The 27472-nt window shown below is 28.4% G+C and overlaps 1 protein-coding gene across 6 annotated transcripts in view; it reads left to right on the forward strand.

The window, feature by feature from the left end:
- LOC129963348 (CUGBP Elav-like family member 4) overlaps positions 1-27472 on the forward strand; it is a 542668-nt gene that overhangs the window by 385656 nt on the left and 129540 nt on the right. For 4 of the 6 annotated variants that reach the window (XM_056077669.1, XM_056077671.1, XM_056077674.1 and 1 more), the window contains one exon: positions 6675-6763. In XM_056077669.1, coding sequence (XP_055933644.1) covers positions 6675-6763 — 89 coding nt within the window. The remainder of the gene's footprint in view (positions 1-6674; positions 6764-27472) is intronic. The other 2 variants (XM_056077670.1, XM_056077673.1) reach the window with 1 other exon arrangement.

Consider the following 27472-nt stretch of genomic DNA (forward strand, 5'->3'; position numbering starts at 1 on the left):
TAAAACAAGTACAAATATTAACCGAACGTGCAGAAAATAAATTCCAACAGTTATGAAAATTATGCTTCACTCAACTCATTTCTTTAATCAAAGGAATAAGTATTTACTTTTATCTCATCAAAATTCGACAATTCATTTTCTTTCCAGCCAGAATAATCTTTTTATTCACAAAGAAAATCGTTTCATCCTTTTTTCTAAAATCAAACATATCTAAATCCCAAATACAAATTCAACATGCCAGTTGTTCCTACAGAAAAATGAATTATCCGCGCTACTGAACAAAAGATAGGTTATTATGCACTTTTACCGATGTTAGAATAAAAAAAATACAAACATCTTAAGCATAGTCGAATAAAACCGCTTTGAGCTGCAATAAAACACGCGCAAATCTATTTAGGTAGTTCTCCTTTAACCGAAAATCGCTCATTCTGCACATTTCTGTTGGAGGAAAAAAAAGCACAAAAAAGTAACAGAAAAGTGAAAAACAAAAACAAAACCTGGCGTGTGTCTCCGTTTCAGCATCATCTGTTCCCTGAAAAACTACATCGGATTTCTGTTTCTGAAATCCTGGCCCATTTGCGCTGATCTTTTTTCAATGCAAATGTTTTTCACTTGACGTATTGTTGAATCGTTGAACACGGCTTCAGAAGATCTGGTCATTCCACGGCCTAATCTTCCGAGTTTCTCTTTCTTCGTCCGGAGGTTTTTGTTTTCTTTTACGCCCAGAAAGATGAAAAGATACTTGCAAAACGCCCAAAGGAGTTTTCTAAGCTGGAAATTCGTCTTACGATCTTTTTTTGTTTCTTTATATTCCTTCTTTTTTACCAGTATGTTGTGTTTTGGCAGAAATTGGATTCATCTTACGTATTCCCAGAGGTGCAGTCTCTTTCGAATTTTACCGGTGTGAATGTGCGTTACAGCAACAAGTTTGCACTAAAGCAGAGATAATATGTTTTATTTAGGCTGGGATTTCCGATTTTTTTCCTTGCTGCATCCAGGGCTTTATAACAACAATTCCATCTAGCATTATTTTTTACACTTCTTTAGCATATTTTTATAATATTATTGGCGATAACATTAGTGAACAATAAAAGGATTCTTTATTGTAATGTTTAAAAAAATGTTTGATATTTCTATAAATAATTACTTGTAAAATTCCCTTAGTTTTCCTTAGTTCAAAGATTAATTTCAAATTTCCTTTTTTTTTTTTTTTTTTTTTTTTTGTTTATCCATAAAGTCCGCCTTACACGCTGATTCCAGCAATTCATTTTCTAGACTTTTTTTTTATAAATTAAATATAAATGTGATTTTGTAACTTTTACACTTAATTACAGATAAGGTATTTTCTTAGAATATCTCTATAGTGATCATTCAAATCCCACAAAGAGCTTATAATATGTAATCTTTTTTATTTTGTATTTGCCATTTCTTAAATTTCCTTAAAAGTAAACAAATATGCCTTTAAAAAATTGTAGAAGTATTTATCTATACATTTTCTAAATATTTTTACATAATATTAGCATTGATATATTTTAAATTTGTCTCATTCAGTTTAATTATATCCGCCTTTTGAAACTAAAACCTCCACAAAGTTATACTTATAAAAAGACTTTCAATTTTAGGTACTATTTCAATACTTTTTATTTAACTAGAATGAATTTTAATTTATTCTATTTAAGTTATATAGGAAATTTATTATTTACATGTAGCTTCTTCAAGAAAATAATCTTTAATGAAAGAAATTTACAATTTCAATTCTGTTCTAATTGTAATGTTTTTGGAAAATTGATAAGAGATACCAAGAACTGCTTTAAATAAACATAAACTAAATGAAAGGACGAAAAATGTTAACTTATACTTGCATCTTGTTTTAAGAAATGATAGTTCCTAATCCAAATGAGTGTAAAAGAGCTTTACTTCTGTTTATATGTCTTTCTTCTTCAAGATTATAATCCCTTTGAGCATTTTATAAATTACAAATAGAAATATGTCGCTTTAAAATTATTTCAAATACTGCAAAAATAAAATTATTCTTCAATAACTGATTTTTTTTATTTAAACTACAAGTACGGCTTTATTTAAAGTGATATGAAAGAAATTAATTGATTTCAGTAGGTTGCGATTATGAAAAATATAATAAATGTTTACCGTTTAAAAACCGTGATAAAATCAATAAATGTTTACCGTTTATGGATACAATATATGAATGAATTAAATAAATTAAAATCATAGCTCTTTAAAAATTATATTAGCCTAAACCTAATCAAATTTTTCTGATATGTAAGTCTAATTGGTGTGCTTTCTTAATAACATAGGTATGATTTTATTTAAGCACTCATTTTATAAAAACATATTTTGATTGATTTTATTTAAGCACTCATTTTATGAAAACATATTTTGATGGATTTTATTTAAGCACTCATTTTATAAAAACATATGTTGATTATCATCATTCTCTAATTAAAGTCATCAAATGCACTTTAACGAAAACTAATACAATAATCCTGCGCCCATTTTTATAATTATCGTGTCCCAGATGCTTTACGATAATTCATGTAAGGTAATCCATAATTATGTGTATTTCTAAGAATTTAAGACTTTTTTTGAAGGAAAAATTTAGACGATACAACGCTGTAATGCGGGAATTTTTCAAAAAAAACTAATCCAACACCATAAAAATATAATGTATAACATAAAAATAATATGTTCTCTTTTTTAGTGTAATTTAATTCGTAATCCTTGCATGCATTAACTAGAAACCACTTATATCCGCTCATAAAGTGGGTAATTTTTCTTCGTGGCATGAATCAACACTAATAAATGAACATGCCTTTTGAAATAAACTAACATATAATTCTTAAAAATATGCTGTAAAATATCAAAGCCTAGGAAAACAAAAAAAATCACTAAGACTAAATCAAACATGACAATAAAATTTAAAAAAACAAAATTGCATATGCATTCAGTTGGTTAACATTCAAGAATAAGAGATTAAAATTTTCATTTTATCAACAAATGATTAATTGCTTTAATTATTCTTTTAATTTCTTTTAGTTTAAAAATTGCTGTAAAAGGAATTGGAAATATTTTATTTTACTAAGAAATGCTTTTATTTGTTATTTTAGCGAATGCAATTTAATGATTACGACTACGATTAAATTAAACAAACAGACTACTTTTGTCTGGGTTTTGATAAAAATGCTGCCTATTATCATGTCTAGAGGATATAAAAATATGGATTTTTTTTTCTTCTTACAAATCAGTCTCCAAACTTTGGAAAATATTTTTAAAAAGTGGATTTAATTTAATGTAGTATGTTTGGTATGCAAAAGGAAAATAGAATTAATTATTCGGATTGCGCATTTTTTTTTTCCTTTTCATACACTTAAATTAAAGCTTCGAATTTAATTTGGGAATTCCATAAGGAATAACAAAATTATAGCAATAGAGTAACTTTGCAATAAAAAAAAATTAGAGAATTAGTTCATTCCTTTAAAAAATTAAATAAAACACGTGCATTTAATCAGAGAAAATAGCGAATATATTTATTCATAAATTATTGGAGCCAACCAACAAATTTATAATCATAGTAAATAGAACTAACAAACATCTTCCATTGTTTTCAATTATAATACTTTTAAATAACTACCTTATAAAACTTAAATGAAATTACTGATTATTCTTAAAACATTTGACATTATTAAATATATTTTTAATATATTTTATTTAATAGTATTTTGAGAAGTCCGCTATAAACAATTTTTCTTACAATTGTTTTAATTTGATATTTAAATTGGCAATTTATAATTTAAGAGAAATACACTTTACGATAAAACCGCCAAACGAATTTTCAATTACATATAATAAAAATGTTCATTTATCTTTTGGCAATCACCCGATTTTACTAAACTTGAAATCACATAAAAAAAAATTGAGAATTATACTAGTCAAGACCTTTGATTCAAGTTTGTTTTTAGTGTAAAAAGTTTATTTTTGAAATGAAATACGCAGAGATAAATAAAATGTGTTTTTTGGCATAGTAACATCTATCTAACATCCTATTAATGAAGAATAAATATTTTGATCATATATTTATATCTTATTCATCAATATATAATAAAAATTCACAATAAATTGCTTTTATTAATTTTTTATTAATTTAATCAAGTAAATAATAATTTTAAAATTATGTGAATTGAAATTCAGTTCTTCTCGAACAAAAAAAGACGTAAGTATTTAAGATCAATTCTATTTTATCCTGCTACTAAACCTGATAGGTGAATTTTAGCTCATCAATGAAAACTATGAAGTTAACAGTTAGCTCATCAATGAAAACTATGAAGCTAACAGTTAGCTCATCAATGAAAACTATGAAGTTAACACTGATTTAAAATATCTATCGTTAGCTTAACCGATGCTGTTATAATTTTAATATATTATATCATATTTCATTTTAATTTCTTCCCTTGCCTTTATGTTATTAATTCGCTTAGAAATTATTAAAAAAAATTATAAATATTCACTTGCCATTCTCTGACAGGCTTAAACCTGTGATTTCTTATTAAACCACACTATGATTAATTTTATATATTTCAATATCTTTTAACTGGATATCAATTTTCATAAAAAAAATTTAATAGTGCGTTCTTCTTTTTTGAAACTCCATTTTTGTACTATATATGATAGGTATCACACGCAGAAAGTTTTGTGACAGCAAAAAAGAAACTCAAACTTTCTTTGTTCCTTGTAGAAAACTTATATATACACGAAACATGAACCGTGTTCTAGTGTCAGTCATCGCTGTTGTTTGGTGAAGTTGTTTATTCCTCTTGCACAGGAAAAAGAGTTCTTTCCCATACTACTTCTTGTTTTGCCTGCGTCCGTGAAATTTTCTTTTTGGTTACCCCGTAACTCGTAAAGAACACCTCAAAAGCTGGTAAGCCTCGTGGTTCTACTGTCACATCTCCCACCCACCCCCTCCACTACACCACAAGGTTGAAAGGGGAATGTTCTCTCGGGGGGCACTTCAAAGGCACAGACAGTGACATGTCAAGTTCGAAATGAGGGGAGAAGTTTTCTAAAGAAATCTTTCTCCTATATACTTTTCCCCCTGGTTTTGCCCTCTTGTTCCCCACCACCACCTTCACCAGCATCACTTACTTTCTCTCATTTCCACTGGTCTACGAAAATGGAGAAGTTCTCCACCCCAACCCTCTGTCTACTACTGAGAAAAAAATGCAAGGGGAAAAGTTGAAATATCGGTTCTATACTCGAATGCCTGAAATTTCGAGAATTTCCAACTTTTTTTCCCTTCTCTAACAGGCAGGTCGTTTGGGGAAGGAAAGGATTTCCGTTTTATTCGTTCGTGTTTTTGTCTATCTCTTCGTTTACTTTTTCGAGGTTGAAATAGATATGGAAGAAATGATCAAGTAAGATCTTTTTTTTATTGGTGTTTCAAAAGATGTATTGTCTGGCTTTGCATTAAAATGGTGATTTGTAGAAATTCTTATTTTTCTATTCAAACAGAAAAGATAATTAAAAATAAAATAAAATATTTTCATTTCTTGCGTATACGTAAGGTATCTTTTATTGCATGAAATAAATTTTGCTAGGAAACTTTCGAATACGAGGATGCGAATTCAGGTGGTTTTGCGCTTTAAGTCCTAGTTTAAAAGGTAGCCAATAAGAAAGTCTCAGAATAAATATAGGAAAGGTATCTATAAACTTGTCTCATTTGTAGAAATACTTCTTTATTGGGCTTTAGAAGATTCAAATTTCCTTCTAGGATGGAGCTTTGCGTATTTAGATAAATACATTTGACAGAAATCTCAGTACGTAACATGGGGAACTGTAAATTACATATGAAAATCGACCCACAAAATTACAACTCATATTATCAATAATCTTAACTAGTTGATAAAAAATTAAAATATCACTTAGAATTTAACTTATAAAATTAAAACCAAATTCTTTATTTTCATATAATAAACTGGAATAAATTAGTTAAAATTATTGAAATTTTATTGGGAAACTCGTGGTTTGAGAAGAAGAGTTGGTATAATGTAAAATTCATAAATTAGTAAACAATATTTTTAGTAAGCAGTATAATGAATTAAACAAATTTCTATGCACGTAATAATTAACGAGCAAATATAATTTATCGTTAAATGTAATTTATTAAATCAATGCATTAAATAAATTCAGTGGCTCTTACTTCAATGCACTATTTTCATTGCAATTTTTTTTAAAAAAATTCTGATAAAAGATATTTATTAATTAATAAGATTTCTTTCATAAGAAAAGAAGTTTAGCATACAACACATTTTGTTTCATTAAAGTTGCTACTGTTGAAAGAAATCGCAATGACCTGGTCAGATGAAGAGACTATATTCGAAGTACCTATTCATGGCACACGTTTCATATACTATCGCGGGGCAAGGTTCAGAAAACTTATGTGACTTAAAAAAGTGAAGAGTGAGTTGCCAAGTCAGGTGCCGTCCTCATCTTCTGATCACAATTTACTTACAAAAACAGCTCTCTTGTAATTCCAAAATGAGACTTTCATCTAACAATTCTGTTCGAGCTAATAACATTTTAAACAAATTGCTTAAACATTGTATTGTGTATTGTTGAAGTAAGCAGTATTGTAATTGTTTCCTTTTTCTCCCACGTAGGTTGCGCGTTCGTGAAATTCGGATCTCACTCAGAAGCACAAGCTGCGATCGGAGCGTTACACGGAAGCCAAACAATGCCCGTAAGTAAAGTAAATATCACACCTTTTTTACTCTCTCTCTTTTTTTTTTTTTTTTTTTTTTTACTCCTTTTTAACAATACATTATTTTGCATTTGAATATTTCATTATCAAGTAGTATTCTGTTATTTCTTTTTGTATTTTAAAAATTCGAGAGAGAGAGAGCGAGTTTTATTTAACAAAATAATGAACTATTTTTTTTCTTTTAATAATCAGACACTTAAAGAGTGTAAAAACTCAAAAAATAACTCTCAAGGCAACCTCTCATCTCGATTGTATATCCGATTATATCGCATCATTATGAATGGTTACATAGTGATATGATATAAACGGAATTTTCTAGTGAATGCATTTATTTTCTATGAATGTATTTATTCTCATATTTAAATGAATATACTGTCAATGAATTTCATATTTTCATAAACCTTTTATAATATTTTATTTCATTATTCATTGAAAAATTCCAAAATAGAGGAGGAGTCTCTATATATTGTTTCTTAAACTGTCGGACTTTATATAAAATTGAATCTTTAAAATTTTCAAAAACATAAATTTCCAACTCTCAAACGTCGTAAATTAAAATTTTGAAAAAAAACATGGCCATTTTCTTTACTAATAGTAATTAATTTCCCATTTTCTTTTTTATGTAGGCATCGATTTCTGCGAGTCGCGAGCATTCTTTTAAATTTTTATGAATATGGAAGTTTTGTACAATTTCATGTGCAGGATAAATATGTTGTCAGAAAATTCATCCACAGAAATTAGTTGTCAAAAGAATTTCCAATGATGAATACTTCGGTGATCCGCCTGGTATTACTGTCACGAATACTTATCTACCATAACACTCATAGTAAGCAGACATATTTATTTTATCATCTTCTAAATACCAGAAGTGGTATTGTTTCTAATTCAACATGAACTAACCTATATTGTAGAATGTATATGTCAAAGACCAATGATAAAAAAGCAAATAAGCAGGTTCTGCTAACCACAGTATGTAGATCTTTTTTCGACTAAGCTCTGATTTAACTGCTATTTATATGGGAATATATTAACCTTCTGGAAAACTTATACAAGGCACTAGTCCATGTTTTTATTTTGCTTTGCGAAAAACTTTCAGCACTTAGCCTAATTTTAGCAAATATTCGTTGCTTCATTACAGCACATATCGGAGTCAGAAAAAACTGAACATTTACTGTCTTAAATTATTTTTCATTTACTAACTAACATACATATGAAGTAAAATAAGTGAAATACATATTACTGTTGAATCTTTAAAAGGACTATTGCACTTCATTAGATTATTATTATAAGCACTGCATTCAGTGAAGAAAGAAACGAAAGTAGAGGACAGGAGTAGTTAACTTTGATCAGTTTTCAATATTAATTACTTATAGTCTTCGTATGTAAATCAATAATTGTATTGCGATTGACGATTTTAACTTTACTGAATTTTGCATTTATTATATACTATAAAAGATCAGAAATTTCTATTCTAACATTATAATTATTTTTTAAAAAAATCTTTCTGTAAATTTCAATGGAACAATTAGTGTTCGTAACTTTGATCTGTGCTTATTTTAAAAACAAAAATAAATAAAAAAAAATGATTTTCATTCCTATTTAATAATAAGATAATTTTTTTTAGTTAAATCTCATATTTTTATACATAAAAACAAGTCATTTATAAGATTTCGAATTTAAAAGATTCACTCCTTTTAAAATATATTTCTTATGTTACTATTCAATGAACGAGGAAACTTCTTTCATTATAATTTATAAAATAAAGTTACTTTTAGAATTGATCTTTTCCTTATCATTTTTTGTTAAAACAGTATAATTTCTTTTAAATCCTTTTCTATTTTTTTTTTTAGTTATAGAAGTATGATTTAATTTCAGCGTCAGTAAGGATATATTTTCAGCACTGTTTTATTTAAATTTTGATCGTTCTTTACTCATTCCTATTCTTCGATGAGCCTTGGGGAAAGGCTTTGCATTTGCAGAGAATATCCTGAAAAAGTCAATGGTATATTTAAAATGACAGAACTTTGTGTCAGAATCTGTATTGTGATTCTAAAAATACTAAATAATACTTGAGATTTGGGTGAATCATTGGCTCTTCAGTTACAAATAAAAGCAGAAACTTATCAATAGTATAAGTATTTTTATTAAAGAGAACAAAACAAATAATAATGAACCCTTCCATAATATTATTTGAAGTCACGGATTTATAAGCTATCTTAGCCACATGATTTATGTTAACAGGATTACCTGTATTACTTGGTGTTGTTTGTTCATTGCCTAGTAATGTTTGAATACACCATATAGATACCTGTCAAAAAGATGCATTTGTGAAGATAGAAAATCCTAATAATAAAACTTTTTTTGTCATCTCAATAACAGGAATTGTTATGTGAAATTCGTTGTTGTGAAGGCGTATCAGTGCAGACTTTTCAGAACTTGATCTGGTGTAATCTATGAAATGTTTAAGTAATTGAAGAGAAACTGTAAGTGATATAGAAACCTAAAATTAATCTACATATCGAAAAGAAATCTGGTTAGAAAGGAATTGTAGACTGAAGGTAATCTTAAGATTAAGCCGAGTAGATAAGATAAGATTAAACCACGTAGATACGGTAAGATTAAACCACGTAGAATTAAGATATCGTATCAAATTTTAGTTAAAAGTATACTAAGAAATATTTTAGTCAGTCTTTCTTTGAAGTGTAAACTTCCAATCCACTTAAAAAGAGAAAAAGAAAAAAATTACTTCGGACTGCCAAAACGATTTACTTCCCATCATTACGATGAGTTTTAAAATTGGAACCGAAATATCTTGCGATAAACCATATGACAATGAGTTAAACAGAGATAGCTTACACAAATTAACATCTTCCTCCCAATCTGCGAAAATAATCTTAAATTAACAAGACCTAGTTTCCTCTCAATAAAAAAATTTCTCCTCTCACCTGGTCTAAGAGATAACACATCTTGGTCGTCAAAGGTACAACACTTTCGCATTTAAACCCCTATAATTGTTTTTGGTTAGGAATAAAGGAAACAGTTTGCACAAAATAAGATAATTAGTCTATATAATAATTTTACACTAATATCATTTCTTAATTTTATTTTTTTTAAACTCTGGAGGGCAAAAGATTATGCTAGTAATACTTACATTTTAATAATGAAATCAGACAAATTGTATGCATTAAATTAAGCATTCTTTAAAATAGTAAAGTGACAAATTAAATAAATGATAGTTAATCTTTACACTAAATTCAAAAACTTCCAAATTGTGTTGTACATCCAAATTGTTTGTAAAACATTCACCCCTACTTATTTAAAAACTCAAAATTTCAGAGGCAGAATCATAATTTAACATATTAAGGGAAAATTCTTGTTATTTTTAATATAATTCAAATTTATTTATTGTTCGAAAGAAGTATTTAAAAACTAAGTAGGACTGTACATCACATAGAAGTTCAATTTACATCATATGCTTAAAAATATGATATACATTTTAACTGTTATTTCCTATAAAAATGGTGGATTAATATAATCTAAAATTATTTAAATTTGAAAATTTTCAAACAACCCTATGTTGATAGTTAAATTTTAATTTATTGTTGAGCATTCAAGAGATTAAATCTGAAACAAACCACCACCAACTGACACTGCATTCGTTTCTAACAAATGATAATTATCGCACAAACGCCTTTCTCAGCAACACAAAGGTTAATCACACCAGATGCTCAAATCCTTAGTATTAAAGGCACCCAGACCCCTTGAGATTCCTATCCCTATTCTTGGAAGGTTCATATGTGATATTCCATCTCGGCACACAAGAGTACCTTTCATCTAAGCGAGAGCATGCGCTCTGTCGGATGTCCAGACGGCAGGGTAGAGGTTTCCGTTATTACGAATATTCATGCTTTGTCACCCGTCAGAGAGGACCAATCAGATTGATACTTCGCGACACAAGGCTCTCCAGAGCGAGTAATAAGCGGTAATTTGCATCAGATGTTAATTATTGGATAGGTTAATATGGTTTTGACAGCCCCTCTCTGCGCCATTCACGTGCGAACGTTGCCTCAGAAGTCTAAGTAATAAGTACGATTCTTGACTGCGTGAGCCAATATGCGAAGATTCTCTGAATTATTTGATTTAAGTAAATGAATAAAAAAAAAACATAGGCTATGCCTGGAGTTTAACCACATACTTTGGCAATCTTCTTCGTATCCTATCCAAATGAAATTTATCAAAAAGAAAATACCTATAGTTTTTACATTTGGATCTAACCATTATTAGTTGGGTGGGTTTTTTTTTTTTTTCGAAGCCGAAATAAATATTTCAGCAACATTCGAATTTTTATAAGACTCAAAGAAAAGGAGAAAAAGAAAACCAACACACGAGGTAGGTTGTATCCTAAACGCTCTGTAAATGTGTTTTCATCTTTCTTGCACACTTTCAACAGTGAAAAAAAGTAATCAAGTTACTTATTCTTCGACATTCGGTAATGCAGAGAAAAATAAAATATTATAACTGTAAATAGTTTTATTTTACGATCTTTAAAATCCTTTTCTCAAATGAGGATTTACATGTTTTGTTTTGTTTCTTTATTTTGCGCGCTACTACTACAAAGCAAAAATTTCTTCAATATTTTAGAAGATATAGTAATCGACATCAAAAATTCATTCTCCACCAAGTCTTTATTTAAATATTCGTCGTTTAAAATTTTCAACTGAAAAGATTAGAAGCGGTTTTTAATAATTTAGCCTCTTATCTTTAATAGTTAATGAAAATGTTTATAGCTAATAACAAATTCTACGCTTCTGGAGTAGTGGGGGAAAAATTTCTAAGTACGAATTCTTTTTATGATTCATACCATTGAAGAAAAGAAAGAGGAACAAAATTTGAATCTTTTTGAGGAAATTTCTAGAAAAATAAAGAAACTGTAAAAAAAGATACCTGGAAATTAAAGTAAAGAAAAATAATTTAATGTGTGAGTAGTAAAACTAATGCTTGCATAAATAAATCTTAAAAATTGCGAGTATTATTACTTAGAATAATTATTTAAAAAAATGTGCATCTCTAAACTAAACTTTATTCTTTTTAAAGCCTAAATAACTTTCTGTAAATTTTTTTAATTCAAGATTTTATATATATATATATATATATATATATATATATATATATATATATATATATATATATATATATATATATATATATATTGAAAATCGCACTTAAAACAAAACACTTTGCAATCGCTACCCAATATAATAAGTGTTACTATAAAGGGAAAATGCAAAACATTTATTGATTATTAATTTTTCGATGGAATTTTTAACCTAATTGAAGGTTATATTATTTAAGGAGGCTTTACTTTTTCATGTGCATTTTCTCCTTTCGTTACTTTTTATTAACTTATTTTTCAAAAACAAATATATTGTAAAATAAATCTCTGTGAACTTTTCTAACTTTTATCGTTATTTATTTATTTATTTTTTTGCACATGTTTATACCATAAATAGCATTTATCATTAGGCCAAACTTATTTTTTTCCTTTTCAGAGTAACATAATAAATGTAATGATTTAAGAATGCGTGAAATAAGATATCGAAAAAATTTTTAATTGAAATATTTTTATAAAAGTAATTTTCACACTTAGATAAAACTTTGACTTACAATCCAACATAATTCAAGATTTTTATTCAATCACCAATTTACTTTCCTTATTTTGTACTTTGATGATATAAATCAAGTATCATCTCTCATCTTTTGTGTATCAAAGAGTATTACATAAGAAATCCATTCTTTACTGTATGTTTACCTACACATGCATCGCTTAAACTTTTTAAGGAAATGAATTAGAAGTAGTGTTTAATAATTTAACTGTCTTACCTATGATAGATAAAAAAAAAGGCAAATCATATTTACAGCCTTTTAACAAATTCTACGTTAGTGGAACAAAAAACTGATAAATTTCAGGCTGTGGATTTTTTTTAATGATTCATTCTGTTGGAATTCGATCAAAAGGGATTCAGACAAGTAATACGAATTTAAAGCATGACACAAAGAACTTTTAAGCGTACAAGAAGGAAAAAAAGCAAAGTTTCGTTTAATTAGGAGAAGCTTTAAAGATGAACAGAGGGTAAAAAAAAAACTAGAAAACAAAAAAGTACTAAACTAAATCCTACTTTTAGGCTACGAGAGAAAATAAAAAAACGTATAAAAATAGTTGAAGAAGAAGAAAAAATTATTCTTTTTGAGGAGATCCCTAACCAGGAAAAGAAAATCTAAAAAGATAGCTGGGAGTAGGAGAGGTGGTGAAAAAAATTCACGTCGCAAGCAAAGTGGAAAAAAAAACCCGGAAATTTAATACCGGAACTTTTGTAAGCAATGAGATCAAAGCTTTATTTTTTGCTGACGTCTAGTTTATATAAATATATTTCGGTGGAAGGCGCACTTGTACGGCAAAAATAAGAAGGAAGAGGTAGGGCAAAAAAATGATAATAATAAAATCAACGTACGTGTGAGACTGGGTGTGGGTGCGATTCAACAGAAAAACGTCGCGTTTTATCCGAATAAACGTTTTCTTAAAATGTGACGCAATACGTCCTGATTCTATGGCATCTTTTTTATTATTTTTTTGCTGTGGACCTTCTGGTTTTAGCAAAGGGTTTGGAGGAAGGCGTGGCTGCATTCCTGCTGACTCATACTCCAGGAGGAAAGAGGGTTTTTTTTTCAAGGAAAAATCTCTCGAAATTGAATGAGAATAATTCAATCTCATTTCATTTATTCTATTCAAAAGAAAATTGGAGAGAATTATAATCAAATAATATTGATAATGAAGTTACTGCTAAAATAATAATAAAAAATTCTGTTATTATAATATTATAATATGCCCTTAATTTCTTTTTTAATCATAAATATTTCCTTTTTTTTTTGTATACAAAATGCTATGACACTCCTTGTGCATTATAAAATACAATTTCATATTACAAATTTTATCTTTGTTAATCTATTTTGATAGAAAATTCTGAAAGCAAATTTATTTAAATTTAACAATAGAATATCTGAAGCATATCTTTAAAACTGAACAAAAGTAAAATATACTTTTTGAAACAGAAAAGTTTTTTAAAGCTGTTTATGCTTTTTAAGGAATTAAGCAAGCTTGTTTGATGTCACTGTTTTACTTAATACACTGATATCAAAAAAGAAATAAATGAGACATTAACTTATATTTATGTATATTTCAGTTTTATCAAATAAAAGGATAAATTTTTTTCTAAAAATACATTCCATATTAGCAGTTTAACATTAATAATCTCAGAAAATAAATTAGTTTTCGAAGACGATTAATTATTAAAGATTGTATAAAGAAGCATTTTTTTAAATTGTCAAAATTCAGAAAAAAGCAACTAAATTTGTATATAATAGACAACTGTTTGAATTTTTAAAATTGTATACATTTATTTTTTGATTAATATTTCGAAAGTTATTGCCGAAAAATGTAGAATTTATGCTTATTTTAAATTAATTAAAATTTTAATAAAATATTCATATAGTATCTTCCCATCATTTTAAGTACATTTGCTCCTAATTGGTAGCTCTAGGAAGCTATTCACTCAAATAAAAAAAAATGAAAAATTTTAAAACATTTAGCAAATTACATTAAATGTGTAACTTTTTTTATTTCGGATTCTTATGACGAGACAAAATAACTATAATTTGGGACCGAAATATTTTTTAAACAATACGAATTCTACATATAAAATTCTTTTATAAAAATCTGATAAACTAAAATCATTTTCTTTTATTTTTAATAAACCCTTAACTTTGAAAGCTCTTTATTTTTATTATTTATGTCATAAATAAGATGTCGCAGCATTTGGAATAATAATAGTGCAATAATACTTCCTTTATTCAGAGAACATCTCTGAATCCCCCCCCCCTCCTCCTCTCCATTTCGATGATTTCTTTATCTGATTTGACAAGTAAGTTAAAACTTTCCTAAATGTATTCTTCATGGTCTTTAAGTATTTGAACAAAAAAATATTTATCCGCTCACTTTTATTAAAAAGTGTTTTTCCTTACCTTATTTTTCTTTAAATGCCTGAAAAAGAAATTTTAGTATAAAGGAAAGTTTACACTCTCTGAAATTCACTGAAAATAATATAAAATGGCTAAAAAATGTTTTAGCTAAATTCTTTATTCAGAATATTCTTTGCAGAAAATAAAGTTGCCCTTTTCTGAATACTTTTAAAAGCATAAAATGAATCTCTTTCACAATATTTTTTTAGATTATTTCACGAAAACTAAGGTTTTTAATGGCTAGATTAAATAAATTTAAAAAAAGAAAAATTTACCTGCCCCTTAACTTAGTCGAGGCGGTTTTTTAATATAGATATTAAGCTCGTTGAAATAAATGTAATGTTAGTTATTATGATATAATTTATACATGAGAAATATTTTTGAAATAAAAACGTTTTAAATATTAAAAACTTTTTTAGTTTCTTCATATAAAATATATTTTATAAATTAAAATTATAAAATTAAAATAAGTAACGCATTGAAGAAAAGTTTCTATATCGTGACGCATCTCTCCGTAAAATTGTTGTAACAATAGCATAAATAAAATTCTTGTTCTGAAATAGTTTACAATGAAATAAAACTAAATTAGGCGTTGACATGTTCAGCAAGATTAGTATTAGGGTGTACCAAAAGTTTCTTTCTCATCGCGTTTTTAAAGAGGCTTGTTATTGGAGATGAAACTTAAATTTTATATGAAAATGCGCATAGAAAACGCACTTGGTGTAAGGACATAGGCCTTCTATTGTCGCAAAGCCGGGACCTCACCGCCAAAAAGTTCTTTTGTTCATTTGGTGGGATTGGAAAGGCGTAATTTTCCTTCCTCAAGGTGAAACAATAAATTCTACGAAATACTGTCATCAACTGGATCAATTGGAGGCTGCCATAGCAAAATAATAATAATAATAACACTGTCAGAATTAATGAATCGACGACGCGTTATTTTTCATCATGACAATGCGAGACCACATATTGCATTAATCGTAAGAGAGAACCTCTTATAGTTTAATTGGATATTTTACCGCATCCTGCATACTCTCCAGATCTCTCTCCATCTGATTATTACTTCTGTCTGTCCTTAAAAATTTTCTTCGCGATAAGCACTTTAAATCCATCAACGAAATAAAAGCGCACCTCGAAGATCATTTCTTTTCCAAAACACAACCATTTTGGAAATATGGCATAATGAGGCTTCCTGAGAGATGCAAGAAGGTAATAGAGCAAAAGAACTCTCATATAAAAAAATAAATAATATCTTAAACAGTAAATATTGTGTATTTATTTCATATTAGAAATAGTAAAGAAACTTATGGGACACCCTAATAATTAAAGCAAGCTCAATAGCCTGATGATAAAGTCTTCAATACCTCGGATAGCTTGTAAGAACCAAATTCTACAAATAATCTAACTGTTGGCATACCTGATACACATTAAATCATTTCGGGTTGAAAACCATGTAAGTATTGTGATGTGAAAGTATAGTGAAAGGCTTCGTATCATCGTCGTTTAACCATGGATGGAAATTATGAAGAGCTTTATTAAAATTTCTCCGGTAACTTCTTTTATACATAATTTAATTTTTCATCATTACCCTCAGCAAAATATTTTTTTAAAAAAATTGATAGACATTAAAGTCGTATTTTTTTTAATTGATATACATTTACTCTGTTTATGGTATACCTAAACGATTCTAGTGAATTTAAGACTTATAAAATCAAATACCATTAAAAACATAACTGTCCGATAAAATTTCGTTACTCTTCGATTGTAACGGTGACCAAAAGGCGCCAAGAAAAATTTTGCAAATTTGATGATTTCAGTCGTCAAACTATATAGCATGCGATTAGCATGTTCAAAATTTTTCATAATAAATAATAATGCACTTGAATATATTTTTATAATTTGGCGAAATTTTTTCTTGGCGCTTGTTGATCTCCGTTAAAACCAAATGTACCAAACTATCTTCAAATTGCAAGTTGACTTTTATCGGTACATAGGCTAATTTAAATTTTATTTCTTGCTTAATGCGTAGCTTAAAAATGCTAATTAAAAAAACATTTTAAACTCTGATAAGTGGGCATTTTTCTCCTTAGTATATTTATGCAGCATTTGAAATTCTATGTCAAGTAGTAAGCCTAGAAGAATGGCAGAAAACACAAGAATACTCATACACTCAGATACATATACTGTTTCATTATTAACTAACTGCCTTTGGCGATCAGTTAGTTCATTGGTATTAATGGTTACTAAAAGTTTTAATTAAATATTATGTTCGATTATATCTTAAAACCATTTTCAACTAAATATTTTATGTGACTGCATAGAATTATATTGTTAAACTTCATACTTTAATTGATTGATGCATTTGATAAAACTCATACTATTTTAGAAGCCTTATATTATTTTGATCAATATGTCATGCATATCCCTCATTTTCTCTCTATATCTTGATACATTCAATTAAATCACAGAAAAGAGCGGATATATTTAAAAATGGAAACACCTTAATAAATTTCCATTATTCCTTTGTTCTGAAATATAAAAATAAGTACTTGACATCTGAACTGATTATTTTAGATGAGAATTACCGAGCATGATAGATAAATTTGCGAAGAATTTTCTGATTTTAAGGCGAAAGTCTGAATGTGTGATCATATCATTTCTTGCATTTTTAAAAATTAATATCTGCCGCAATAGTTTTTATTTAAAATTAAAATTTCGTAAATCTATTACTGTTAGAATCGAAGGAATTTTACTATTTTTTTTTCTATTCTATTTCTATGGAATAAATTTGCTTTAATACGTTTTTAAACTGCTGCAAAAACAAACAAAAAATCAATGAATTAAATTTTTACAGAAGGAAAAAAAGATTATTTTGGTAGTTTATAACTTAGCGAAATCCCATAAAACATTAAAACAAGTTTATTGTAAAGAAAGTTTAATTAGTAAAGCAGTGTTTCCCATAAAGATTGTTTTTTATGCGGATGGATTTTGTACTTTGTGTTTAAAAAAATAAACTAACGAGCAATTGAGATAAAATTAGGTGTAGTGTCAACCGACTCACAAAAGCAAAAGTAATTTGCATAAATAATCTACAAAAGAACTTTTTAAAAACCCACACCATTTATCAAAAAAAAATAAGATTTTTTTTCCGGGGATTACGGTATTAAACATTTAATGCATTCCAGATAAAAAGCAATCTTAAAAAATATTTAAAAAGCACTGGAATGTGTTATGATTTTTCTTCGTGTTTTTAAAAGCTTTCAAAACATAAATGTAAATAACCCATTATGACGTCATGCGTGTGTGTTGTTGTATTCAAAGGCTTGGGTAAATAGTACGAACTTAATAAAATTTAAAAAATATTTCAAATAATTCATTTGAAATATCATTTTTATAATTATTTAATTGCGATAAGTACCATTATATGAAGTTATACCATACTCTCAGATTGAACTCATTTTGTTAGTTTTGGCGTGCAATGAACAAACAAAATATATCAAAAAGATTTGTATTCAATTTAAATCAATCACATGGTTATTTTCTTTCTTATTTTCTTTTCGGTATAATTTCCCCCAACTGGATTATTCTAACATTAATTATAATAAGATGTAACTAACACTTATTTTGAAAATAACATATGATGGAGAATTTTATCAAAAATGCAAACGAAATTTATAAAAAATAAAGAAAAAATGATACTTACTTTCTCTCCAAGGCCTCTTGCCTCAGTTTAATTCAAGAAGCCACTGTTTGATCAATAGTTGATTATGGCATCAAATCCCGTAGAGGCGTTATATTTGTTTCTCTAATAACCATGCTTTAATATTTATGAAATCTATACCTTAATTTCAGTGACAGGCACAACATATAAACTATGTTACTCCAGGGATAATCTTCTCTATGACAAAATTTTTTCTATTCGGCTTTTAAAACATACGAGAAACTCTTATATTAGTCACTAGTCGCTTCAAGTCACCAGCTGAAGCACTGGACATATTGATTATATTTGATTTCATGTCCCTGATTCCGCCAAATTGTCAAACATCACCACCATTTTATTTTAATTGTCTTTACTTAAAGTTTATTTACTTTGCACATGAATCTTACTAATGTGACAATCCCATAGCATCAAAGCCCTATGAAAAGCTTAATTATCCGGTTTAACTGTTTTCTAACTTTTGGAATATTGTAACTTCAGTTTCTTTTGTCTAGTAAACTACTCAGGAATTAAACAGACACCTTATTCTTTGTTTTCAAGAAAGAAAGAAAATCACTTGATTAAATATTGATGAAACAATGGAAACGATTTGAATTTCTGCCCAACAGTCTAATCAACTGTTGGACATTACAGAACAAAATATTGTTTAAAAAAATTTTTAACCGATTTTGTTTTCACTCACAACAATGAAAATATTGTTCTGAAATATGCTTAACAATACGTTTAAAAGTCAGTTAAATCCATACTAAACAATTTTACAAAATTGCCATCAAATTAGATAGTTCTTTTGAATTTTAAAACAGTGTAAAAGTGTCATTTTGGGGGAAGAAATATTTTCAAAATTATCACGGATAAGTATCAAAATCTAGCGTAATTTTTAATTAATTACTATTTTAATAAAAAGTTTTAAGAAATCACTCCAAGCTGCATATTCCACTAGCCCAAAGTATATCTGTGCTAAATTTGATTGCTCTAGGACAAACTGTCTAGCCTGTAGAGTAAAAATACACACATAAACGCACATTCTTCTTGATTATAAGTTGAGAAGACTCAAACCAAAGAGAATTTAGAAGATATACTCAATCAACGAAAACATTCTTTAAAACTTTTTAATATACTTACATAATAGAGTGTGTTGATATTTGACTACACAATATAATAAAGAAATTACCTCTTCTATATAATAACCTCTTCTAGAAATTACCTCTTCAATATAATAAAGAAATTATCATTTATTTACCTCTTCCTATTAATCAATTCGATTTAGAATTTGGTTACAATTGTCGTGTCCGAATCTTATTTTTTGAGCTAATTAGAACTTTGAATTTTCGCCCTTCTGTGAACTATATGGCCAGACAAACATCCAGCTCACAAATAAATTGAGTTGAAAATTAAACACTCCTCGATTTCGTGTTTAAGATCCCATCACGGAAATTCTTCCTTCTTGTTTGTAAGAATTCTGAGTAATATGCACATGCGCACTAACAGAAAAATTGACAGACTTTCTGTTAATGTATTTCGTTCTAAATTTTATAGAAGTCCACAATTTTTATGAAAGGTCGGGAACACACATAAGATGAGATGTCTTATTCATAAAAAACAAATAAAATCTCAAAAATAATTTGCGGGGGGGTTAGAATATTGCATTCAACAATATCCCGAGGTCGAATTTTTTTTAAGTTCAAATAATTTAAATGTTTCCCATGCTAGAAAAATAATTTTTCCCTTCTAATATGACACAAGTTTTTGAAGATTAATCTTGTCGCTTTGTGCCATTGAGGACCAATGCATTGGCCATCTTTTATTCTCAAATTGAGCATCCATTAAATAGCTCAAAGATAAATGCTACAAAGACAAAAACTGCAGCAGGTTAGAATGTATTATTTTTATCTTGAAACCTGAATACTTCAACCAACTTTTCTCACCCAAATTTACTGATTTGTTATTTTATGTTTAACATCTTACTAGCGGACATCAGCTCTTCGTGACTAAATTGATATTTTACTAATGAAAATTAAATATTTATTCAAGCATCAGACAAAATTCAATCAAAGATATTTTATTACTATATATTTGGGATTACTATACTATATATTTGGGAATTACTATATATTTAGGAACAAAGTTTGGAATAATTTAATTGTATATATTTATAGTAAAATTCATCATATATCAAATTAGCTGAAGAAAACTACATTTTTTTACTGTGAAAGATTTTTTTACATAAATTATTATAATAAATAAAATCTTTCTACAGTCTGTTCTTTTGTTTTAAATTAAATGAGAAAATATGTTACACCAAAGAATTTTACTATCTCTTATCTACTCGAAAAATAAATAACTGTCCCAACGACTTTTAAACACCAGAAAACTAATTATTAATTATGCCGACAGAATTATGAATATCAATATAATTATAAATTATTATTAATTTCGACAGAGTGATATACAGTTTTACTAAACACAGTGAATGTCAATTTAAATATGAATCTTCAGCCTGTAATGTGAAAGCAGCCATTTTGAATAAGGATTTTAAATCTTCATCGATTGTTAATAGCAAGTAGTGAAGTTCAGAGTCAATTTTTAAGTAGCTGAATACTTAAAAACAATTTTCATTAATAATAAGAAAAGAAGTAAATAAAATCTAGTTCAACTAAATAAGTGCAAGATTGGTGCAAGATTAAGAATGAAATTAATCAGTCATAATATTAAGGTAATTAAAATTCCTCGACAACCCTATTGAAATTAAATTGTTTAAATTATTCTTAAAAATTAATAAAACAATATACATTTACCGCACAGAATTAAAGATATTTTTTTTTAATCGTTTAAGTTAAAATTCATTTATTCCAGCACCGACAAAAGTATAGGAGAAACGTGAGTTAAATCTAAACTCTGAGTAATTAAACCTGCCTTGATTAACTTCTAGGATTGCAAAAGATGTCATTCCCGTTCAAAAAAAAAGGCAAATAAATTGACTTTAGGTCCCGGGCATTTTTCAGCCAAAAGCGGCCCAGCCAATCTTGAACAGCAGCGCTGCCAAGTAAGAAGCCTTATTAAATTACTTATTGTTAAGACTGCACCTTCTGCCTTCGCTTATTCTTCTTCTGGGCTAAGGTCAATAATTCAACGAAAGAAAAAAAAATAAGAAGAAAAGAAATTACTCAACACCGGTGTCTATCACTGAAGAAATTAATTAAAAAATGCTTTATTATTTTCGACTGAGAGAAGCCCTATAGATGTTTCTAATTGAACTTTACTCCAGTGTTAGATTCTCCCCTTTTTTTTCAATTTGCATTTTATTGGCATTTTAACGGATATAGTTTTGGTGTTGGGAGTAAGGAAAAAAAACGCATTACATACGAAGTCTATCAAATACCTCTTTTTGCTAGATCCCGTGTTTAATCTAAAAAAGAACAACCTTGGAAATTAGAATTCCTGTCTTTAAGTCAATTAAAACGTGTTTTTTCACAAAGTGCGCCCGAATCAATATGCTAATGATTTGGGGTTGTGTTATCGCTCTCTTTTGAGCCCAGAATCCCTTGCGAGTGAATGGGGGAGGAAATTAGGGGGAAAGAAAAGTTTTAGGCATTTCAATTATAGGACACGTGATCAACTCGAGGACATTTAATTGAAAGTAGAAAGCTGGGGGTAATTTAGCGACTTTTTTTTATTTTTTTTTCTTTTACCCTTAGTCTTTTTTTATAATTTTTTTTTTTGTTTCTCATTCACTTTAGGGCCAATAGGGACCATGTTTTTGATCCTCTTGTAAATGCTTCAGTCCAATTAGAATTTATAAAAAATAAAGCAAAATTGAAAAGGATAGAGCGAGGGGGTAAAAAACGGGGGAGGAAGTCACGAGACGAACAATGGGAGGCAGAAAGGGGAAAAAAACAAGATCGTAAATGCTATTTCTTTAGCATGATGGTGCTTAAGGCGACGTAATTGTTTCGAGCGCCCCCTGCTGGGATAATTAGGAAGTCTTTACACGTTGGTTATAGCCAATGAATCCGCGTTTGCATCTTCTTTTTTATTTCACCGCAGTAATATTTTTCACAGGACGTAGTTTTACCTTTTTATCTTGACGCCTGGGTGTTAATGATCAAGTAAACGCCTGGGTAAATTGAAAAATTGTTGGACTCTAAGGATTTCAAAACGAAATGGAAGATTAATCTAAAGAGCGCTAAAATGAAAAACATGCCTATAAAATAATCCGTTGTCATCCAATATAAAAAACGAAACAGTTGTATTTAAAACAGTGGTGAAGAAACTTCGGGAATAAAAAGAAACGCTAGAATTATAATTAATATTAAATATACAAATGTAATCTCGGTTTAGGCTATTCTTATATAAATATCTACAACAATAGCGAGATTATTTTAATGTTTTTTATATTACTAGCTCAGCATCATTGATTCTCAACACATACTACCTTTAAAATTCTTAATTATATGATACTAATTTTTTCTAAAATTCTTCCCAAATTACCATATGATTAATTTCTAAATGCCTTTATTAAGTAAGTGATATCCGCAATTTAATATAAAGGATATGTTTATATAAATACTGCATTTTTATTTCAACATTCTTAGCACTCGAAGTCATGAAATTTAAATTTCTTAACTTGGCACGCCAAGTTAAGAAAAAAACGCTGATTTGTATTTAAAATTTTCCTTCAAATAGAATCTTTTGTACATGAAGAATGGAATTTTAAGTCGTATAATAGCATTTTACAAAAAACAAAAATTACTACTTTTTTACTTTATAGAATACGATGTATAGAAAAAAAAATATTTTAATCATCAAAAATTTCGAATTCGAAATTTTTGACAAATCTCCACAACTACCACCAATTTAAAAAACACATTTTTGGAATACGTCTGTCTCTTTGTACAAAGATAATTCAAAAACGGTTTGAGCTAGACGAATGAAATTTGATATGTGGCCCTTTCATAAAGTTTATAACTTTCTACAAAAAATTGAACAAAATCCATCGAGGGAAAGTCTATCTGTCTGGCTTTAAAAGTAACTACGCATTGCACGATAGATTCAATAAAAATACTAAATGCATGCCAAAAGTGCTAAATTCATGCCAAAAGGGCCAAATCCACGCCAAAATGCCAAATCCACGCCATGTCCCTAACTATAGTATGGCAATGCTATCCAAGGAATTTCACATCTCACATAAGGTCCACAATTTTCATGGGGGGGGGCGGAAAATAACATTTTTATTAGAAAGCATACGAGAAAGTTTTGGGGGGACCTCTTTTGCTCATTTTCTGTGATATTATTATTTCTTTTTAATAAAAAATATATCTACTTTCTCGTATACGAAGTATAAATAAAGTATTGTAATCGGAATGAAATATAACGAGTCTACTAAGTAAACAGAGAGAAATAAAGAAGTTTGAAGCAGGCTTTGTATCAGAACGAAAAATTTACATATCTTCTAAAATATTATGCTTGTTATCACAGAAATATGATTCCAAGTTCTGCTTACAAGCTTTACTCCTAAAGAAATAATTTTTATAAAACATTCACATTGCATTTTATCTATGATGCTAAATTTTTACAAAAAAAAGCATTCTTCTGTTTAGTTTTCTTAAGCCTTGCATATAAATTATTTCTATAGAAAGATGTTTCTAAAGATAAAATTCTCTCTGTTCTTGGTGTCTAAGATACTATTATTTTATTTAACCGGATATTTCCCAATAGGCTTTATTGCAGTTATTCATGAATACACATGTACATAGAAAAATTGTGAAACATGTCTTCCTAAATTTTTATACTTAGCATGAAGTATTAAAGCAAATTTGATATGCATAAAACCTGTAACTAAAAGCTGCACGTATTCTCATATTCCTTAAAACCGGATTCCTGTGTCTGTAATGATAAAAACTTCCTTTAAAAAAATTTATTTTTAAACTTAAGTCTGTTTGCAATTCTTATGCGTTGAAAGCAAGCACATTTTTAGCAATGCAAACTGATGTATGACTCAGACGACAAGGAAAAAAATTATTGTACTTTCTTTAAACCCAGACAAAATACCAGATATTTTTATTGAAACATGTGCATTAATATTTATGTGTATTTTCCACATTAGTTATTCAGACAGAAATTTTTTTTTTAAATTCACACAGACGTGACCTATATTTATAATGTGCTGAATTAAAATCCATCCGCATGTGATTCAGTATTTATATAAACCTTTTGGGGAAGGTTGTAAACCCTTAAGAATTTTTTTTATCTTTGCAGTTATTAATTACAGAGTAAAAGTGACTATTAAAGGAAATTTTCTAAGGAAAAATATTTTTATTTAGAGATCAGAACGATTAATTTATAATTTAGATTGAACTTACTTAGACCATATTAATTACTTTATATTCTGTTCAACATGAACATTTATTTGAATTAAATAAAATATTTTCAATAATTTTCATTATTAAAAACATTTATTAATCATTAATTCCTCTTAATCCATATTATTTAAGTCCATTAGCTAAGGGCTCTTTCAAGGTAGTACTTTCAATAGTGAGTGTAGTAAATTTTCCACATTTAAATTAATTTGGATAAAAGCCCGGAAAATTTCCAATAGCCAGTCTGACAGCAGTAAATAATATGTTCAAAATGGCACATTGGTCTACAGTTTCCAAATAATGCATGGACAAGATAGAATTGGCAGTCTTATTTCATAAATTCTTCCTGTGCTATATCTTAGGCTATTCCATTGTGCCAGTGTAATGGTGTTTTTAATAATATAAATACTTTGTGTAAAAGGCTGAATCTACAAATATTGTACGTAATAATAATAATAAATTCCAAATAGTGTAAAAATAAATTTAAAAGGGTTGATACTTCAAACATTACTGTGAAAATCACTGATTAGAATTTGATTCTCATTTATTTTAAAGCTATTTTACATACATCTCTCTTTCATACCAAATGCATTGGCGTATCATGGTCAGTTATGGCTTTTGCGCTATGAAAATCCACAATCCAGTCAAACGTATAGCTCTCAATTTAAAAAAAAATTCTAGTTTCTAGTCATCAACATCTTAACATGATAACTTTTTTATTTTATATCATCTATTTCATTTATTGCATTGTTAATAAGAAAGCACAAATAATATATTTAAGATGGTAAATATAATTATATGCAAAACAAAAAAAACGTCATTTTGTAACCTTTACACTCAAAAACTTATTTAATTGCATCACTGCAGTTATGTGAACACAAAAATATATTTAATAGTACCAAAACAATTATAGGCATACATTTTGCATTTATAACGTTTTTATATAATGTTATAAGCACACAAAAATTATTTAATATTGTCCAACATTTGAAGCACAAATTATGATTTTCTTTACTTTGCTTTCATGGCTATCAGTCACTTAGTGGTAAATTTTTGTCTTTGAAAACAGAAGACTTTAAATTAAAAATCCAGATTCTATCAAAGATTCACCACCCTAAATATTTAGTTAAATTAGCATATTAAATCTATCGTTCAAAGGTCAAATGCTTTCCTCAGCTTGGAATAAGAGTGTTAATTCTTGTTACTTCGTTTCAAAATCATGAGATCTGTCCCAAAATAGTCCCTGTATTGCTTCGAAACGAGATGTTAATACAACTAAACTAGCATTTTCCGTATTATTTTGGGCTGTACTGATACAGGAGTTTGTATTTATAACTGTAACATTGATATAAAATGAACTTCAGTATTAATTGTTACGTATCTGCTATAAGTTATTGTATTATAACCCCACAAATATTACGAAAAAATTTAAAATTCTAAATTGCTGTAGAATTTGAAGCTCAAATGATAAAACGCTTCTATCTGAATGACCTGTTCTACTTTCGTGTAAATATCTTTTAAATGGATCCTCCTCTCTATACGAAAAGACTTCATCATTCTGTGAAATTCGAAATCTTCATCCATCACATCAGGAGCAACAAAAGATAAATGGGTTCTGTCAATCGAACGCGAGACGGCACGTTCTGTATGAGATAAATAACATCCTCTTAAACGAATTTTCTTAAAAGAATGTTTTACTTCAAGAAAAATAATTACTCTTCTTACGCCTCGAAGACAACGAAAGAAATAAAAAAAAAAATTATAACGAAAAGCATCTCTTTTCCCCGAAATCTGACAAGGCCACTAATCAAAATCATTCGAATGTTCCAAACTCTACCTCTGAAGCACTTCGTCCAAAGCTCAAGATTTTACCCTTAGGACTGTATAAATACATAAATATGTAACACCTCACGGTTAAGAAATTTGCATAATAGGAGGTTCCCTCTCTGCAAGCGATAAGAGTTCCCACACACCCCCTCATCAGGTTTTCCGACAGTTGTCAAGCGATTAAGACCCAATCGAGCGAAGAATAGACTCTTCCAAAAAGAGTCTTGGGAAAAAAAGAAGAAAATTTCTCTTTCGTCGTAGAAAATAAAAAAAGAAGAGATGATGCGAAAAAAAACCTTCAAAACTAGCGACTGAATAATTAATGCACATCTAAGAGAGAAAGAGGAAGTGAAAATACTTTAGGCTGATAAAAATCAGGTGCACTATGCGATATAGATAAAATACTAAGAAGAAAGTAAGACGCACAAAAAAAATTACTCTTGGAGTAAAGAGAAGAAAATAAAATCCTCGCTATCTTTTCTCACAGCGCAAGAGAAAATTTTGAGAGGAGATAATATTTCTGGAAAATGATGGATAGATGGAAAAGATATTATTTTGTGTTAGCGAGCTCGAGGGTAAAATTTCTGAAGATGTTGTGCCTACTCTACCACTTCCTGTTGCTGAGAATTTTGACCAAAATGTGACATTCCTGACAGCTTGAACCTTGGGGCTTTGGAATAGTTATATATAAGGATAAGAGAAATAATAGCTACAACCCTAAAG

Source organism: Argiope bruennichi, chromosome 3 (assembly GCF_947563725.1).
Source record: "Argiope bruennichi chromosome 3, qqArgBrue1.1, whole genome shotgun sequence".
NCBI classification, from domain to species: Eukaryota; Metazoa; Arthropoda; class Arachnida; order Araneae; family Araneidae; genus Argiope; species Argiope bruennichi.